Raw genomic sequence first — 20,057 nt, forward strand, 5'->3', positions numbered from 1 at the left:
CGCATTACGCGCGCTATTGGTCGCAACTAGTTCGCGTTAGACTGCACGATTGGCTGGAATTCGTGGGTAGCACCGCTGAACTAGTACGATGTTTAGTGCCCCATTAGCCCGTCCTTAGATATTATACGTCAATGTTGACAGCCCATTCTTTGTAGGTGACAAAACCGGCCGGTTTAAAATTATTAATTTTAAAATCGTAATTGCGGATTTGTATTTGTTACATTTATTTACATTTAAAATAATTTTGTTTAGCACGTTGGGACTTGTCTACTATACTGTCAACTAAGTCTCCGCGCTGCAGACCGAGGAACAAGCCGGCCAAGTGCGTCTCCAGCAAGTTCGGATGCTGTCCAGACAAGAAGACACCCGCTGGCGGGCCATTCGATGAAGGTAAATTAAAAACTTAGCTACTAAACTGTACCTAGCTTACCTAGCTTACCTACCTACTACCACTTCTGACGTTAACCTTACATATTATATACTTATTTTGGTAATTTAAAAATTTGTAAAAGGACTCGAACAAAAAAATTCAATGCTCGAACAAGATAAAATGTCGATTTCGCCAAAACGTGATGGCCAATACAAGAAGAGCAAGAAAGCATCACTGAACTTCATCATCATCATCATCTGAACTTAAACCCGAACCAACAGAAATCAAACTCAAAATATAATTAAATTTTCCAGGATGTCCAAGCCCAACCACTTGCAAGGACACCAAATATGGCTGCTGCCCCGACGGCGTGTCTCCCGCTGGAGGCCCACGCAACAGGGACTGCCCCGTGCCCAACTGCGAGGAGACTCTGTACGGATGCTGCAAGACTGACCACAAGACACCGGCAGAAGGCAACGACCAGGAGGGCTGCCCGCCGGCTTGCAAGTTGTCTAAGTAAGTAGGGGAAAATTCCTTTGTGGTTTTTTTGTCATACCTACCTGTGCTACTTTTGAGGTAGAACATTATTTTTCTCTGGCTTAGGTACAGCCAGACTAGCGGGCCTTTATGTAAGAACTGTGTAAGGCTGTAAGGAACAATTTTTCAACTTAAATAATACTTAATCTATGAACATGTAAGCGGTGCAGCGAAATCCTTAGTCACTTTGGATCGTGAACTACCCTGCTGGTGTCGATGTCGACTGCTATTTTCACGGATTAACTTTCTTCGCAGCATAAGAGGTATAGTATACGGCGTACTTTAGTAAATTTTATTGTTTGTCACCATAATCTTCAAATAAATGTGTTTTGTTCTAGGTTTGGTTGCTGCGCGGACAATGAAACCAAAGCCACTGGGCCGCATAAGGCGGGATGCCCAGAAACGTCTACAACTACAACAAGTACGGTCAAGCCAAAAATATCTTCATATAAGCTTAAAATTCACCAAGTCGAGTATTAAATCAAATATATTATACTATTGTATACTTTTCTGCTTACGAAATACATGTTGTCGATATACCTAAAGGCATTTTTTTTCTCATGATTTGGCAGAATCAAAACTTGATATAAATTGTAAACCGAAACATTCATTTTAGAGTCTCCCACGGAAGCAACTACGGAATCGGATGCATCAGCAGAAACAGGATCTACCGAAGAAACGACCACAGAAACGACAACCGAGCCTGTTACCGAAAAATGCGAAATCGTCGATGGTTTGTAAAACTCAATCCTTTCTCTGATTATAGAAAAAAAAAAAAAACAGAAATGCTACTATTTTAGTTACAAATGATGTATACATATTTAATCCTTGTTCGCATATTACAGATACTAAACAGCATTGCGATTGTCCCAGTTTCTCAAGGTCTAAATGTTTTGACGGTTGTTTTTAAAGGCAAGGAAGTGTGCCACCCGTGCAGCACTTCCGAGTTTGGCTGCTGCGACGATGGCGACACAGCGGCGCACGGACCCAACAAGCTGGGCTGCTGTCTGCTCACGCCGCACGGCTGCTGCCCCGACAACTACCAGCCGGCGACTGGGCCCAATCTAGAAGGTAAACTGATTTATGTGGCGCAGTTATTTACTCCAGGGCCAAAAGGTGGCGGGTATTGAGGGACAGCGTAAGCCGAAACTCGTAGTCAGTTTTGGTTGACTGTGGAGTGAAAAGGATGGTACTTATGCTTTATTGGACGAGGATGCTCAATTATTATTGGCAATTACTACATTAAAAGTTTGCTTTACAGGTTGTGACTGCAAGAATGCACCATTCGGCTGTTGCCCCGACCAAAGGAGCTACGCCACAGGCCCCAATAACACCGGCTGTGGCTGCGAACACACTCCGCACGGATGCTGCCCCGACAGGTACCGCCCCTGGCATTCAACTCCTTTTAAGTTTAATTCTATTGCGTGCGACAGACTTTCCGTGCATATTCAAGCTGAGGAAGCAAGAAGATTGCCATAGCGAGAGTGCACGGCTGTGGGGAGCTAAAGTCTATTTTTTTATTCGGTAGACTAAAATGACATTTCATAGTATGAACATAAAATGTCATTTCATACTATGAAATGTCAGTTTAGTCTACCGAATAACAAAATAGACTTTAGTATAATAATTCAAAGTTCGACTTTAGAAGATCTTAACGTGGAAAACAAAACATATGTCAAAAGCTGCGCTTTAATTCCTAAATCCCAATTTCTGCCACCAGGCACACCGAAGCCACCGGCCCCAACTTCGAAGGCTGCAGCTGCCACACGTACCAGTTCGGCTGCTGCCCCGACGGCAAGACGCCCGCCGTCGGTTTCAATCTCCAGGGCTGCCGCTGCCAGGAGTCCCAGAACGGCTGCTGCGGCGACGGCGTCACGGCTGCCTCCGGACCCAACCAGGAGGGCTGTGACTGTGCTTCCAGCAAGTATGGATGCTGCCCTGATGGAGTTACAGAGTCGCAGAGCAAGAATTTCACTGGCTGTGCTGATGCTCCTGTTAATAAGCAAGGTAGTCCAGGGTTCTAAAAAATTCCGTAGCATGCATTCTAACTCCTGGATATTAAAGTATCGTGTTCAGATATCTGTGAGCACCTTGTTTTTAGGGTTCCGTACCCAAAGGGTAAAAACGGGACCCTATTACTAAGACTCCGCTGTCCGTCCGTCCGTCCGTCCGTCTGTCACCAGGCTGTATCTCACGAACCGTGATAGCTAGACAGTTGAAATTTTCACAGATGATGTATTTCTGTTGCCGCTATAACAACAAATACTAAAAACAGAATAAAATAAAGATTTAAGTGGGGCTCCCATACAACAAACGTGATTTTTGACCGAAGTTAAACAATGTCGGGCGGGGTCAGTACTTAGATGGGTGACCGTTTTTTATGCTTGTTTTTTTTTGCTTGTTTTGCTCTATTTTTTGTTGATGGTGCGGAACCCTCCGTGCTTGAGTCCGAGTCGCACTTGGCCGGTTTTTTTCGATACACCTGGGTTCGTAGACAACATGCCAATCGCTAACGGTCCGTAGCGCACGAAACGTAACTGTCACTGTCACACTAATATGGAAGAGTGATAGAGACACACAAAGCGATTGTCACCTCGATGGCGAAACGTAAGCGATTGTCACCTTGGCTAGGCCATCTGGTGGCTTCTAGACTTTTAAAACCACGTTTCCCACAGCGGCCTGCGCCCTGCCGTACGAGCAAGGCCCGTGCACCAACTACTCCATCCAATGGTTCTACGACACGGACTACGGCGGATGCTCGCGGTTCCACTACGGCGGCTGCGAGGGCAACGGCAACCGGTTCGCGGACAAAGCCGAGTGCGAGGATGTGTGCGTCAAGCCTGCTGCTAGAGGTAACACATACACGTTTACATACATGTTTCTTTTGTATCACTTGGGTAATCAGAATTTCCACTTAATATGTTTTTGATGACTAAGTATGAGTTTATTTGCTCTTATGAATTTCTTCATGATGATGATGTATATAACCTTTTTTAGGATTCTTCGATAGATTCGGAAAATCTTCCTTTCATCGTTCCCATTGTGTTCATCCAATTGACTGTATACATGTAGTGAGGCGCTGTTTGTCTGTTTGTTTGTGCCCATAAAACATTATTGCTCACGAACCACATGTCTTTTTTAAAAACCGCACCTCCTCTTAAACATCCATATATATGGCCAATTTCAGACGCTTGCCACCTACCCAAGGTGAAGGGCAGCTGCACGAACAACCCATCCATCCGGTGGTACTACGACGATACTTACCAGAGATGCCTGCAGTTCCACTACGGTGGCTGTCTCGGCAACGCCAACAACTTCGACAAGCAAGAAGAGTGCGAGAAGCAGTGCGCGCCTAAACATGACGAAGGTAATAGATGTCACTGCTTGTGTACTTAAAAGTGGTAACACAGTATCGCACCGCACCGCGACCTTAGAGCGTCGCACCCATAAGTGAGACCGAGAAAGAGGTATCTGTTTCTCGCTCTCACTTATGGGTGCGACGCACCAAGGTCGCGGTGCGGTGCGATAGTGTGTTACCACTATTATAGGGCCTATACAGGCCAATACCCCACGATATATGATAAAACTCTGATTATTATTTTTGAAATGTTACTTCAATCAATCAGTTCAAAAAATAGGTACATCAGTTTTGACAGAAATGTGCATACAAAATGTAAAGATGCGACCACTTCGCTGGTCCATGGCGGGTTACTGAGTCGCAATATACATCTACTTATTTAAATATTTATCTTATGACTCATTCGATAAAATTGTGTTAAGGATTTTCTTGTTTCACTGGCAACATTCATCAAGATATAGGTATGCGATGCGTGGGTAGGAAAAATAACGGAAACTAAAAATGTAGGTACCTACTTTAATAAATTGATTACTCCTCTAATTATTTAAATTGTTTGCTCTTGTACAAGTTTTTATTATAGTTTTCCAATTTACTTACTAGATGTCGCTGTTCCCTTGTAGGTATGTTACAACGCGCTGTTAAGATTTTCTCGGATTTGGATAAGGCGTCTTACTAATTTAATCACATAGGCAATTTAATCGGCGGCGAATTTTGAATATACATACTTTAAGTTAATTTTTGAAGTGTCCTTATTAATTCCAGTAGGGACACATATAATGCCCATTAAGTTAACAGAGCATAAGAAGCTATATGGGGTGAAACATGATCCCCTAAATTCTAGAAATGGGGGATGGAAGTTCATAGGGCAGTAGATACGGTACGGTAAAGAAATAAGTAATTAAATAATTCGGCTTATCAATAACTAGCGACCCGCCCTTCGTACGGGTGACATAAAACTTTAACTAACTATACACCTAAACCTCTATTGATAACATAAGTGATAGCCGCATGAAAATCCGTTTAGTAAGTAGTATTTGAGTTTATCATGAACATACCTACAAACGTGGCGGGACTTTGTTTTAAAAAATGTAGTGAAGAATCAGTATTTTCTGCCCAAGCTCTTTATACACGGTTACCAATGAAGCTTCCAGCCCACAAGGTGAACTCGTTAGTATTAAACCATGTAGAAGGTGATTTAAATTTGAATTTCCATTGCTGGCAACAACTCACCTCACGTGGACTGGTCGCTGGGTGGGCCACCTGCCACCTTGTACAACGGGCTTAAGTCACCTTATATCATTGATAAACCCTAAATCGTGGTACACTTGGTGTTAACAGAAGAACAGTGCCAGCTGCCACTCGAAGAAGGCCCATGCGCCGGCAACTTCAGCCGCTGGGGCTACAACGAGACCACGGGACGCTGCGAAGAGTTCCTGTGGGGAGGCTGCGAGGGCAATCCTAACAGGTACGACACCGCTTATATTTCTGTAGGTATATAATATTATAGCGGGCAATACAGTAGCCCTTTTTGGATTTACGCTACAAGTGGGCAGACTCTCCAACGCATATGGACAAGTGCGTAAACTGTAAGGGATAGAATCTGATCCGCCTGCCTATTGGTGTGAAACTTGCGTAAAGTGTCAATATCAATTTATTAATTCTGATTACACTAAATCAGAATTAAAATACACAACAGATCCATACCTAAATTCGTTACTTGCTTACGTTTCTCTCTGCGCTCTCTCAGGTACTTCTAGGTGGAGTATTTAAATTCTTACGCACTTTACAGGTTCATATCTGAGGCAGCTTGCATGCTGAAGTGCAATCCACCAGGCACAAAGAAACGTGAGTATCTATCTAATCTACCTATAAACTTGGTGAGAAGTTCAATTATCAGATGTACCTAATACTAAAAACTTTCTTTGACTTACTATTAGGCCTTTGGTGCATGAAGTTTATGATTTTTGATTTCTTTTTCTTATCGCACGTTGGTCATGGAATACCTAAACTGTAGATTAGTGGTCATGGTTTTTTGTAAAATAGTTAAATTTTTATTATGCTAACAAATTCTTCCAGTCGCTTCTTATGCTCAAAAATGTTCTGCTGTGTTATTATTCTATTTATCCAGTCTATATATGTCTGCTCACCTTATGGGTTCATATCTCAAATGTGAGACGCATCAAACAACATCATAAAATCAAACTCTGCTTACAATTTAGAGAAAACTGATATTGCAAAGCAATTTAACAATTAGAAGTCTTATTTTGGGAGGAAAATGATTCATTACTCACGGGGTCACGGGAGCAAAATACGGTTGATAAGGTTAGGTACCTGTTCTATTGAACTGTAAACACTATACAAGTTTACATACAAAGTAACATACATAAACAGCAGAACAAATCGTGAGAGCATACTAGGCGCCCAGAAACCGGGTGGTGGTTTTCTAACTCCCTATATACCGTACAGCTGTGTGCGAGCAACCTCAGGATGCAGGCAACTGCACTGAGAACCTTCCGTACTGGTCCTTCAACCGCGACGAAGAGCGATGCGTTCCCTTCTATTACGGTGGCTGTGGAGGCAACGACAACAAATTTAGCGATCAGAAGCAGTGCGATGAAGCTTGCCCTAAGTCATTTGGTAAGTTTCCATAGGATGTAATATTTCATAGACACGAGCGGAGAAAAATCATAGAACCCTGTATGTCTAAAGACCAAATGCAGAACATGGGTAATCATTTGAGTTCACGTGGTAAGTTTTAGGGTTAAAAGTTGTGTGTGTGTGTGTGTGGATTTGTGGAGTTGCGATCTGGGTTTTGGCTTGTAAATAATGGGAATGGGATTAATAATGTTCTATGCTTTTTCCACATTAGTTAATGCGTGCTTGCGTGCATGGTGTTTGTTCTTTTCAGATTTTCAATTGATTTTAGTAAACAGAATTTTACTTTAGCGACTGCAATCTATAAAAAATCTTCTTTCCATCTTATGTTACTTGTCTAATTATAAAAACAATGTTACCATGCCTTATGTACCTATGTTTTTATTACAATTTTGTATGAATTTTAATCACAAGGAATTGTATGTGCAGTGAAAGACAAGTGCACCCTGCCGGCGTCACCCGGAGAATGCAGGCAGTTCCGCTTGCGCTGGTTCTTTGACACCAAACACCAACAGTGAGTTCTTAACTTACACTATTTTAAATTAAGAAACGTACACTTTACTAACTAGTAAATTGTATTTATCGTTTTCTCAAAATGTGCGGGAACATAAGCTACTCTAGCTAGGCTACTCTCTGGTTTCGCGTAAAGCTTTAAAATTTTATTGGACGGAATATTTAAGGTTTTCTTTGTGGTTATGATTATACTTTTCAACTGCGCAATGGCAATAGGCGTGCTACATTTGCCTACTCATTGTGTTGTGGATTGCTAGTTCATGATCGAGCGATTTTAATACTTCCCGTCTCGTGTCCAGATGTCGCCAGTTCCCTTACGGTGGATGCGGTGGCAACGACAACAACTTCGTGTCAGAGGATCTGTGTAACTCGGAGTGCAACCGGCCCGCCACTCCGCCGCCACCACCGCAACCTGAAGGTAACTTTCATTAACATTGTCGGAGCAGTATCAATAAATCTACCCTCGCTGCGCAATGTATCGTAACTTGTTAGCGAACAACTTCTTGTGCCGGAAGAACAATTATCTACGAGTTGCATTCAACTACTTCTTGACAGAGGAACAGTTTGACGAAGAACAGTTGCCGCTTTGCAGTCTAATATAAAACAGGTAACCTTACAGTTATGAACTATATGGGTATGTTGGTACCCACCTGCCTGACACGAAACGATAGTTCATAACTGACAAGACAATTTTTCGACTAAGGTTTCTTTCACCTTTCACTCACAGAATCGCCTATTAAACACTATTGATTAGCGAGGAAACTAGGCCTTGTTGGGGTAGTTGGGACGCTGTACTGTCCCTGTGTAAATTAGAGTAATGTTCTCCAGCGACGTGCCTTCAGCCGACCGACGCAGGCGGTTGTTCGGGCCGCGAGGAGCGCTGGACGTACTCCGCCGAGTCTAAAGAGTGTGTGCCGTTCGTGTACACTGGCTGCGGCGGTAACGACAACAATTTCCCGTCGAAGGAATACTGCGAGCTCACTTGTCGCCCGCCGCAAGGTACCTAACGTAACTAACGTCCTGTCTTGTAGAGGTTTCTGCCACAATTTCATAATTGTTTGATCTTGCTCTTCTCTGTTAGCGCTTGCGGCTTGGGGTCATGGTAAAAAAGCTTACTTTCTTGATATTTTTTCAATGTCTTACCTATCTCTCAACTAAACTAGGCAGGTAATAATGGTGACGGCTGATAACTCCGACTACCAAAAACAAGTGATTGACTGTCCTTCAAGTCAAGGATCTATGAGTGTTTCTTCTTCTGTGGCCTGTTCCAGTTTTATATACTTAAGCTATAAATGAATAGGCATTTGAGTGTTTCTGTTTGTTCCAGACGTATGCTCGCTGCCGGCGGACGTGGGTCCGTGCCGTCGTCCGGTCCCGCGCTTCTACTTCAACGCCGCTTCCGGCCGCTGCGAGCCTTTCACCTACGGAGGCTGCGGCGGAAACCAGAACAAGTACCTACTTACCTATCCATAATACATATTTACAACAAGTTCAAACTCTTACCTACTCAATAACCTAAGTATCTATTTGTGCCTTGCCCAACAAGCAACAACACGGCCCAACAATGAACAAAAAGGCTAAACCCTACAATTGTACATAGTGAAACTTTTTGTTCAATGAAAAATAAGAAAAAAGGTACTTTTTCTGTAGCTCATCGAATCCGTATATGTTTGCGTTATTTATTTTGCAGCTTCGAGAATATGCAGGAGTGCGAACAGCGCTGTGCGCCAGCTCCTGTTCCACCTCCGGTAAGTTGTGTCAATAAATATCATCAGTTAATTATGAGACGTTGTCACTATGACAAGGTACAATGTGGTCAATTTGATGGACTGAACATCGAAATCCACGAATATAGATTTTACATTATAATAATATCTGAGTGCGAGTTAACACCTAACGAGATTAATTAGAAACCAAATCCTAATGGTTATTTTTGGCCAAAAATTATTTATTTCTTAGGCGCTGTATTCTTTTTTTAAATCTAGCGTGATGTTTCACCCGAGTGTCGCGTGGCATCCCTCGACCAATGCCGAGGAGTCGGCCGCATGTGGTACCTGGACCCGGCTAGCGGGCGCTGCGCCCCGCACGACCCGCAGCCCGGCGCGCCCAGCTGCGACCTGCCCGGCATCTTCAGCTCGCCCGAGGCTTGCGAGCGCGCCTGCGGTGACTTCAGAGAGATAGGTAACTGCAGCAGTGTTACAATACCCCGCCGTCATGGAGACGGTCACATGTGGTATCTGGACCCGGCTAGCGGGCGTTGCGCCCCGTACGACCCGCAGCCCGGCGCACCGGACCTGGAAACTAAAATTAGGACATCTCTTTTTTACAAGAGTTATGTATTGGGTGCGACTATCGGCTTCTTCATTGACAGTGACCAGCCAACATAGTAACATCCCCACCAGCTAAGTAAATCTTCGACTCAAGTGTTGAACTCTTGTCAATAACTAGAAACACAACCGCGAGTAACGTAATATGGTTTGAGAGTCATATTGATTTTCATCGTTTTTTTTAGGTATTACTATCTTTACTATGTTGTTTAGTTATTGTTGAACCCCCAAGACTTCCATAAACACGCGGTCGGAATGATGTCTCTGTACTTTCTGACTCCTCCAGTATTTCGAAGTGAACGTGTATCTAGTTATACATAAGAGATCAATGCTCAGGTGACGTGTGCCGGCTCGTGAAGGACGCGGGCCCGTGCAGCGAGCGCCAGCCCAAGTACTACTTCGACTCGGCCACGGGCACGTGTCTGGCGTTCACGTACGGTGGATGCTTCGGCAGCGCCAACCGGTTCTCCAGCGAGGCCGAGTGCGAGGCCGTCTGCTTGCCTGGAGTGTCCGGTAAATCTAAAACGCTTATCATTTACAGGGAAATTAACATTTTAACTTCATAGCTGCCTTTCCGTGTAAAGATATTCCCGCTGTGTGCACAATATGGTGAAATTTATAAAACAAACAATTTCGTTTCTACTTGTTGAATGCCATGAAATATTTCTTGCATAAAAGCCGTTGAAATAATTGAGTTCAAAGTAGTTGACACCAATTGTTTTTAAAACTAACACTCGTCTATCGATGACTCACTTCATTAAATGTACCTAAATGTACATACGCATTACCTAATGACAGTAGGTAATGTCATAAACTCGATCGATCAATTTGAATGCAGTGTTATGAGGCTCGGAGGCTTAAAACCCGAGGCTTCATTACTAAATCATGCCTTCTGCAGCTGAAGCAGAAAGGAAGCTATTTGTGGATGCCTTCAACTCACAAAACTAAGTAAATGCGATGTCCACAGATCCGTGCAAGTTGCAGCCCAGCGCAGGCAACTGCAGCGAGCAGATCGAGAGTTGGTACTACGACGAGGGCCGCGACGAGTGCGGAGAGTTCTACTACACGGGCTGCGGCGGCAACGACAACAGGTAACAACAATAAAAACACCACCACCACCATAGCTACCCGCTAGGCAAGTTCTCTGTTCAAAGGCGGATAAACCACGCCTATTAGCTTACGTGTTACGTCCATAAAGAGTCCCAATGGAATATTATAGATGAAATAAATAAATGATTTTGGATTGGTTAAACTTGTAGCAGGATAGGTACATAATATTATTGATGGCATTGTTGCAGATTCCCAAGTAAAGAAGAATGCGAGGGACAGTGCAAGAAGGGCGGAGTGCCGGAACCACCACAGGTAATAGTGACACCAATTTCTCAATACTAACAAACTTTGGAAAATCAACTTTGGCAAATCGGGAGGCCTATGATCCTTGCGCTTATATCGTCTGCTACGTGTCACGATTTAATGTTACGTCTGAATGAGATACAAGACTCTAAAACAGATTCTAAATTTAAAAATAAACTTAAACTGTTACTTTTAGATAAAGCTTATTACAGCATTGATGAATTTACAAATAAGTATACGGTAAGATCCTTGACCAAGTGCCGTACCTACATATGTTATAGGTACCTATTATAAATCAAAAATTTTATATTTGAAATTGTATACACATACCTATAATGGCTATAATATGAAATGTAAATAGCAATTAAGTAATTAAATGACGTGTAAATGTATATGTTTCTTTTACCAATAAACATCTGTATCTGTTATGCAGTGGCACCTTCGATCAACACGGAAGGGATGCGGCATTCGCACTATTGCCCCTCTGCCTAGGTACAAGATCAACTGATCTAGCGCGGGTAATAAAACTAGTTGCGCTCGGATTTTTAACTAGACCGAGTCCAGACGCGCGAGTGAACACAGCAGCAGAAAAAATGCCTAATTGCTCGGTTTTTTGTTGTAAAAAGAGGTCGGGGACATCAAATTTATAAAAAGAAGGTTTAACATTTCACACGTAATATTTTTTTTACATGTCATACGTTTAATTATATTTAAATACAATTATTATATTTTAGTCTCATGTAATTGCTGGATTTATCGATTTTTCTCGCCCAGTACAAATTGCGGATCGGTCGAGCAACAAATCCGACTTCTCATCTCTTGCCGAAAATGTGTTAGTGTGCGTGTTGTGACACTTGTGACTCGTCCGTACACAAAAACAGATCGAGGTGTGCAAGATTCGTCTGTGTAGGGTGTCATTTTCTATGTATTTGTGTCGTCATTACAGATTGGATTTTGTATGCAAGTGCGACTGTGTGCACGTTCCCCCCCGCGAAAAATGGCAGAATGATTTGAATGTCAAGATATCGCTTGGGCCTATACCTTCCGACCTGTCGGAAGCCCGTGTTGATCGAAGAGTGGCACTGAAATATTAATCCACCTAAAATTTTAATTCTTTCTTCCATAACAGAATGAACAATGCCGCACGCCAACCTCACTAGAGCCATGCGGCGAGCCGAGCATCGCCTTCTACTACGACTCTGCAGAGGCCCGCTGTGTACCCGCCCCGATCGGTGGCTGTACCGACAACCCGAACAAATATAGCACCGAGGAAGAGTGCCTGAGGAGCTGCGGCGAGTTCAGAGGATTAGGTAAAGTAGTAACAACTGTGTCTTTGTGATCACCTACCACGATCATACGATACGTAGGACCGCGATTCGTCCTAATTTGTGGTTGTACTTACAACCCGAACTACTACAGAACCAAGGTGATAAGGTAAAAGAGAAGGTCTTAGTAGATCATCTTTTACTATAGGTAAAAGTAATCTTTTACCTATAGTAAAAGATGATCTTGATGATGATGATGATGATGATGGACGTAATCGTCCATACCCAGAAATATCTTCTGTCCGGTCTGATCGTACAATGAAGATATATATTCCGTAGGTGTATCCAATAACTAAAGTCAAAGAATGCTGAATAGAAGTTGTAATTTAAAAATGCAACAAAATTCTTCTCCATCAAAGCAATACCTCATTGACTCACTAGAAATGTGATCTCGCCTACCTACATATTTATTTCTCATATAGCTAGGTACTATGTTGCTAGCGGTTGTTACCACAACACTAGACTTTTTTTAGCCAAAATGATACCTAATCGTTTATCGAAACGCAAATTGAAGTAAAAACCGGGATGACAAATGTGAACGAAAAGTCACGAGACAATTTCCATACATTATTTAAATAATTTTCATTGACATCTCGGGTTTGGTCGCAGACGTGTGCCGCGCGCCGCTCGACCCGGGCCCGTGCCGCACGTCCACGCAGAAGTACTACTGGAACCTCCGCGAGGGCCGCTGCGAGCCCTACACGTACGGCGGCTGCGGCGGCGGCCCCAACCGCTTCTCCAACCGGCCCGAGTGCGAGGAGGTCTGCGGACATCTAGCTATCGGTAAGATTTTCACTCAACTTGTCTTTGACCTAGATATTGATAATTATTTTAGACTTGTAGTTTATTGCATCCCGATTTTTCATGTTATGGTTTAATGCTAACATCAATCTACTCTTTCTTTTCTTCTTTCAAAACTAATAAATCTAGAAGTAGGTATTCTAGATTAAAATGTGAGTCCGTTTAATCACGCCACTTTAAGAATCCACTACACAAAAGCTGAACCCGAATTACGGAGCAAAAGTTATGTTAAAAACGCGTTGCGTTGAGAAAAGCTTTTGATGTGGTTGATTCTCAAAAAGGGACTCGCAAAGGCACTTTCAAAGGGTTCAAATCTCATGCTTACTTAGAAACTTCCACACTTGAACTTGCTTGTGTGCTTGGCATTTGGCCCGTGTATGGCATGTGGGTCACTGGTCGCAGACCCGGCGTGCGGGCTGGCGCCGGCGCCGGGCGCGGCGTGCCCGGGCAGCAGCACCGCGGGGCAGCAGCGCTGGCACCACAGCGCGCTGTACGGCGAGTGCCGGCTCTTTGTCTACTACGGCTGCGAGGGCAACGGCAACAACTTCTTGACCAGAGAGGAGTGCGAGCAGCACTGCAGCCCGCCGCCGGCCGGCAACGGTACTCGCTTTGCTCGACGACTATCTGCTTGCATGCTTCTTTCTGACTGTACCTTCGTGAATCGTGCTCCTACGAGATGCGAGATCCTTGTTGTCCTACGATATTTTAAGTAGAAATGCATGTCATTCTTAGTGATTACCTATAAGTACCTATTTGTTGCAACATTTAAATTATAAAGACTAAGGGCCAGTTGCACCAACCACATTTGACAGACTCATCAACGTCAGCCGGCGCGCCCCAACGCTTTACTATGAAACTTTCCATACATAAAAATTTAGCGAACTCTTTAACGATACGAACAGTTTGGTGCAACCGACCCTAATTTGAACGTTCGGCTAGCGTTGACCTATTTGTTTTAAACTAATTTTGTAAGAATTTGTAAATCTAAAATACGCACAATTTTTTCCAGTTTACCAAATATTTAGAGAGCAAAAATGTAATTATTGCCTGGACAACTTAAATTGGTAGGCACTTCAGTGATTCATTTTTTGGCAAACATTTAAGATTAAAACTTATCATACACTGAGCGAAGCCTAGTTTTGAATGTGAATCCTCACCCTGGCCAGATTCTTAGCTCATATTATCCTTGTAGACCCCAGCGTGAACGAAGTTACCGGGTGCGAGGCTGCACAGGCTGAGTGCGCGGCGCTGTCCTGCGCGTACGGCGTCGACAGGACTAGGGATCCATACGGTTGTGAGAGGTACGTAAACTGACGTCAATAAGCCCTGGTATGATAGTCCTACGGCGGTAGCACGGTCGCATTTTTATCGCTTATCGCCATGCCTGTCACGTTCTAACAAGTATGTAAGTGTGAAAGTGACAGGCATAATGACATGAAATAAAAATTGAACCATGCTGCGCCCGCTGGAGGAGTGGAGGTGATGCGTGCCTCTGGAGGTACTGGTTTGACGTTCCGAGGGGTGACATGAGAGCATAAGGTGTCACAAAAGAGGATACCGCGAAGACTAGACTGGGCGAATTGGAGCAGAAAAGGTTGGAAAGCGGATTCTGAACTTCTAAGCATTAACTGAGGACACAACAGGGATACACGTTAAGATGTGAGGAAGCGATGGTTCAAATCTGATCTTTGATATTTTTATGGTTCTATGTTGTTGTTTACGTCGACTTTCTGGTGATCCTTTTGGACCCAAAGTCGTGTTGGTTGATGTTAAAGAGACTATATGACTTTTGGTATGCATAATTTTTCTGTATATTTTAGGTGTACCTGCATACCTCACCCGTGCGAGAACAAGTTGTGCCCCGACGGCCAACGCTGCGTGATAGTTGTTAACTATGACGCCACCACAGGCAACACCCAGTATGTCGGAGACTGCGGAATAGGTTCGTGCCATCAGTTTTTACTTCTTCATAGGCCGCCTTTACACCTGTAAGTTTTACTTACGTAAGTAGGGACAAAGCTATTTGTTAGAATGAGATAACGATATTCATCTCTCATTTCGTGGTATAGCTGTGTCCCTACTTACGTAAGTAAAACTTACAGGTCTAAAGGCGGCCTTAAACCAATTCCGGCCTATAGATTGATAACTTACGCAATCGTTTTCATACCAATTGTTTTTTAGTTGCACCTCACACTTGACAGACTTATTATCAATGTCACTCAGCAGTGAACTATGAAAGTCACATGCGTAGGTACAATAAAATTTTGCGAAGATTTTAACGGGAGCAAATGGTTTGTTGAAACCGCCTCTTAATCTCTTATATATTACATATCACCATCTTTCCAACAACAAATTTTTAAGAATTTTAAACAAACGGCTTCTATATATCATACCTTCACTTCACTGTAATTTGTCCCACAGCGGAGAAACCCGGCACGTGTCCCGCGGAGGAGGCAGCCCCCTCCAGCACGTGCCACGTGGAGTGCAACGACGATGCTGACTGCCGCGGTGAGCAGAAGTGCTGCAGCAGCGGCTGCAGCCGGCTCTGCCGCGAGCCCGGGAGCGCAGCGCCAGCGCCTGGTGAGTACCAACACGTTGAACATCATCTCCAGTTCGGTCCTATACTTCTCCGATATTTCTCAGCAGCTTCCTCAATCTGCGTCAAACTCGAGAGTATACTGCCATTTTTTAGCCAAGTCATGAATTTACCAGATTATACAGATATTATACTAGACCAAATATCCCTTTCTCAGTATTTTCAGAAGTATAAGAAATAGCATTTCGTAAGCGACATTTTTGACGATCATCTCCATGAACGATCATTTCTATGAAGGATGTATTTTATTTCTGCCCAATAAGGTCAAATTTCAAATAAGTTTTTGTGTTATTCCAGTAGTCTCACGCGAATTTTTCTATGGTTATTCATTCAAGTCTATTAGTCTGCTATAAACCTAGATTGTTGCATACTTACCACTTTTAGCAAACGTAGAGAATATTAGGCTCACTGCAGACTAACATATGTTTTCCCTCAGTCGACTGTTCGGCCGAACAGGCTCGATGCGCGTCGCTGCAGTGCGAGTTATCAATGCAAAGAACTCGATTAACAAACGGCTGCGAGCGCTGCGACTGTGTCAGACCTGAACCCAACTGCCAACCGTTCGTAGACGAGTGCAACGCGCTCAAGTGCAACTATGGACCGATCACGAGGACCACTGATGCCGATGGATGCGAGAGGTAACTTTTACACTACTCTTTTCATCATTTTCATGTGCAAGACGCGGAGGAACCCAACTGCCAACTTTCTACAAGTAAAGAAAAAAATCCATTAACATTTTTAGTAAGGAGAACGGAATTTCCATTTCATTACTTTTTTAGGGTTCCGTACCCAAAGGGTAAAAACGGGACCCTATTACTAAGACTCCGCTATCCGTCCGTCCGTCCGTCCGTCCGTCTGTCACCAGGCTGTATCTCACGAACCGTGATAGCTAGACAGTTGAAATTTTCACAGATCATGTATTTCTGTTGCCGCTATAACAACAAATACTAAGAACAGAATAAAATAAAGATTTAAGTGGGGCTCCCATACAACAAACGTGATTTTTGACCGAAGTTAAGCAACGTCGGGCGGGGTCAGTACTTGGATGGGTGACCGTTTTTTGCTTGTTTTGCTCTATTTTTTGTTGATGGTGCGGAACCCTCCGTGCGCGAGTCCGACTCGCACTTGGCCGGTTTTTTTTATAACTTGTGTTATTTTCTAGAAACTGCCATAATATTTTCCTTTCTGGAGACGTTCCGCAACTTGCACTGAACAGAGTGCAAAGTGGTCAGTGATGCAGCAAATTTACGGGTGTTGTTTGTTGTAGGTGTACCTGCATTGGTCACCCATGTGAAGGCAAGCAATGCCCCGAGGGTGAACGCTGCACGGTGACCGCTTCCTACGATGGCCCGTCCGGCAGTACCCAGTACACCGGTGATTGCGCGATAGGTTCGTACCACTCATATTTGTTGATCAACTTTTGAGAATCGAAGATGTCTATATAGACCACTTTGTCGCTTAAAGATGTTTCTTTTATACAAATAACCTGTCAGAACGTCCTAATGGCAAGCGACAATGTGGTTGAGAACGTCACATATATAATTCCATAATTAAATAGCTACCAACAGTGTTCTTCCCGCTGATTATTACTGTAGGTATATTTATTTAGTGACACTGAATCTAGCTCGACCCCTGCCAGCAAATACTAAGATTTTTCACTTTCACTTCTCATGGCTTCCTCGTTCTTTCTGTCCACTGATTTATTTGCCTTAACTTTATTTTGACATGAACAAATATCTCACTTTTCATTCTAAGGGCTCATTTAGACGACGCGCGAACTCGTATACGATTTTAGCTACATTGCGGACCATTGAGGTTACATCAATTCAGCCGACCGATCAAATAACGCAATGTAATAAAACTCGCATGCGAGTTCTCGCACCGTCTAAATGAGCCCTAAATCTTTACCGTATTTTATCGCGAGAGAATACTAATTCCATTCCTAAACACTTTCACCTGAATTTTGAACAGTGGACAAGCCCGGCACGTGCCCCGCGGAGCAGGGCTCCTCCGGCTCGTGCCACGTGGAGTGCAACGACGACGCGGACTGCCGCGGCGTGCAGAAGTGCTGCAGCAGCGGCTGCAGCCGGCTCTGCCGCGCGCCCGCCGCGCCCGAGAACGCAGTGCAAATGCCAAGTAAGTACAGTCAGCAGCAGAAGTTGCTAAGCGGGCGAGGTGTTACGCTCTTATTCTCTTAACAATAAAGTCGCGTCAAGATCATTTTGAACACCTCGCCCGCTTAGCAACTTCTGCTGCTGACTGTACATGTTTTTGAGTGCCATATAAGGAGCCTTTGCGTACATCCTCAATTCTTAATTGTTGAGGGTCGTGCTTATACGCAGCTCATCTCGGGATCAATTTTGTCTCAAATGATCTGCTGATCATGCTGAGCAACTTATTTGTTTTACGATACAGGGGTAAAGGTAGTAATGGCGTTTGGCTATTGGACTCTCCAATACTGATGATGTGCTACGCGACGTAAGCGCCTACAGCCATTAAGGTACCTTTACCCATGGAACGTCACAATTTATTGTTTAGAGTGCAAGGATCTTACTCTTATCTTCAAGATCTCCATTATTCCGTTATGTCTGCTGAGTACCTATATCTGTGGGTAGTTCCCAAATAGCCTCACCCAGAGGTATTTTATTTTATAACATGTGGTTCTGTTTTAGGGGAACCACAAGCGCCAGCACCTAACCCAGAAACGGAGCACGAAGTGAGCTCGTCAGAGGGCGGCACCGCGACACTGCGGTGCCTGTTCCACAGCAACCCGCCGCCGAAGATCACGTGGAGGAAGGGAGAGATCACGGTTAGTTCACATCTTAATTACTTGTACCATTCGATTAATATATACTCTAATTTTTCATATAGTTGAAACTAAATGAGAAATCCCCGGTCGATCACACTTTAAAAAAGTGTTTATTACAGATAAGGTGCCGAGAGCAGGATATTGCGTGTAAATAATGAACAACGAGTCATTAACACCAATTATTTAATATTTTTATCTTTTCGTCGAGCTTTATTCACGTTGATACCTATTGCAATATCCACAAGGAAAGTATTATGTGTTCCGTTCCACGTCTGAGATCTTCATTGAGAGCGTAACGCCTCCGGTGACCGATAGATGCCGCTAGCGTCTATGTAGTCGCTCCGCCGCCTCGCCGTGACGTAGTTCCGCTTCCCTTTCCTGCAAACAGACGCCCGCCCCCCGCCACTCGCCGCCGCCATGTCATTGTTTCGTCGACCGTCCTGACCGATGGTCCGCAAATTTTTTTGCGAACATTTTTGCAGCATGGTGCTTTAAAAATTTCCGATCCAAAGTTTGTTCGATTAAATAGCGAGATATAGCCAGAGATCGCCACTACTAGTCTTTTGGCGCTCTCGGGATCGATCTTCCAACGGTGCTTTTCGATTCTACCCACTTTTTTCTTGCTAAATTATCTTTTACATGCCATGCTGCTAAAATCGTTACCGTTAACTCGCATTTTCGAGAGTGAAGTAGGAAGTGCGTCAACAAGTCGTTTCAAGTGTCGTTTGTTACAACGCGTGGTAACGTAAGTCGCTCCGCATCGGAGAGGAACGTGCGTCATCGTGCCTGCCGCGAGGAGCGGTGCCGGCCCGGCGCGGTGGGGTGCCGGGGCCGCGCTGCAATAGGATAGGTTTGGATTGTCTCAAACCATCTGGTAAGATATTCTAGCTGTATTTGGCGTTCGGAAGCGCATTGTGAATGCCTACTTGGACGCTAAAGCCCCGGTTCTCGTCCGATTACCGCAGGTGTCGGCCGAGGTCGGTGCCCGTGCTCGGAGCCCGGGAGTATTACCTCGTGTTGTTAGTTTCCGACGCGACAGTTCGTGTCGTTCGCCGCGTCGGCGCCGTCGACTTTCTCTTGTCGTCCGAGGTGACTCCGAGACGCCGCGACGCTGTGGGCCGGCGCCCGAAGTGTCGCAGCGCAGGTGCTTCCGGTCCGCGGAACTCCGAGAGACGTCACGCGCCCGCTCCTGTTGCTGCGGTCGCGGCGCGGGTGGATCGCGGACCTCTCGGTCCCGTCCTGGCGCCAAGGTGAAGGCGGACCGGACCACGGGGAGCATGCTACTGCATCTCGAGCTCAAAGTGGAAGGAAGGTAAGTTACGTGGAAGCCACTCTGTGGAAACACTACGAGTACAGCGGCGGGGCCGTTCGCCGCGCCGGTTGCCATCTATCAAGGCGTCGGGCAACAGTGCC

The 20,057-nt window shown here is 44.4% G+C and overlaps 1 protein-coding gene across 1 annotated transcript in view; it reads left to right on the forward strand.

Moving 5' to 3' along the window:
- LOC134656046 (papilin) overlaps positions 1-20,057 on the forward strand; it is a 143,320-nt gene that overhangs the window by 110,981 nt on the left and 12,282 nt on the right. Inside the window, exons 27-57 of the mRNA XM_063511562.1 lie at positions 253-390; positions 685-886; positions 1,246-1,328; positions 1,524-1,640; positions 1,820-1,978; positions 2,169-2,286; positions 2,628-2,914; positions 3,583-3,759; positions 4,095-4,274; positions 5,604-5,730; positions 6,055-6,110; positions 6,732-6,902; positions 7,350-7,434; positions 7,733-7,851; positions 8,262-8,432; positions 8,743-8,884; positions 9,124-9,181; positions 9,419-9,614; positions 10,097-10,273; positions 10,728-10,851; positions 11,059-11,122; positions 12,243-12,423; positions 13,048-13,221; positions 13,642-13,839; positions 14,432-14,540; positions 15,060-15,181; positions 15,661-15,819; positions 16,272-16,473; positions 17,103-17,224; positions 17,807-17,971; positions 18,508-18,644. Coding sequence (XP_063367632.1) covers positions 253-390; positions 685-886; positions 1,246-1,328; positions 1,524-1,640; positions 1,820-1,978; positions 2,169-2,286; positions 2,628-2,914; positions 3,583-3,759; positions 4,095-4,274; positions 5,604-5,730; positions 6,055-6,110; positions 6,732-6,902; positions 7,350-7,434; positions 7,733-7,851; positions 8,262-8,432; positions 8,743-8,884; positions 9,124-9,181; positions 9,419-9,614; positions 10,097-10,273; positions 10,728-10,851; positions 11,059-11,122; positions 12,243-12,423; positions 13,048-13,221; positions 13,642-13,839; positions 14,432-14,540; positions 15,060-15,181; positions 15,661-15,819; positions 16,272-16,473; positions 17,103-17,224; positions 17,807-17,971; positions 18,508-18,644 — 4,520 coding nt within the window. The remainder of the gene's footprint in view (positions 1-252; positions 391-684; positions 887-1,245; positions 1,329-1,523; positions 1,641-1,819; positions 1,979-2,168; positions 2,287-2,627; positions 2,915-3,582; positions 3,760-4,094; positions 4,275-5,603; positions 5,731-6,054; positions 6,111-6,731; positions 6,903-7,349; positions 7,435-7,732; positions 7,852-8,261; positions 8,433-8,742; positions 8,885-9,123; positions 9,182-9,418; positions 9,615-10,096; positions 10,274-10,727; positions 10,852-11,058; positions 11,123-12,242; positions 12,424-13,047; positions 13,222-13,641; positions 13,840-14,431; positions 14,541-15,059; positions 15,182-15,660; positions 15,820-16,271; positions 16,474-17,102; positions 17,225-17,806; positions 17,972-18,507; positions 18,645-20,057) is intronic.

The sequence above is a fragment of the Cydia amplana genome, chromosome 17, assembly GCF_948474715.1.
Source record: "Cydia amplana chromosome 17, ilCydAmpl1.1, whole genome shotgun sequence".
NCBI lineage: Eukaryota > Metazoa > Arthropoda > Insecta > Lepidoptera > Tortricidae > Cydia > Cydia amplana.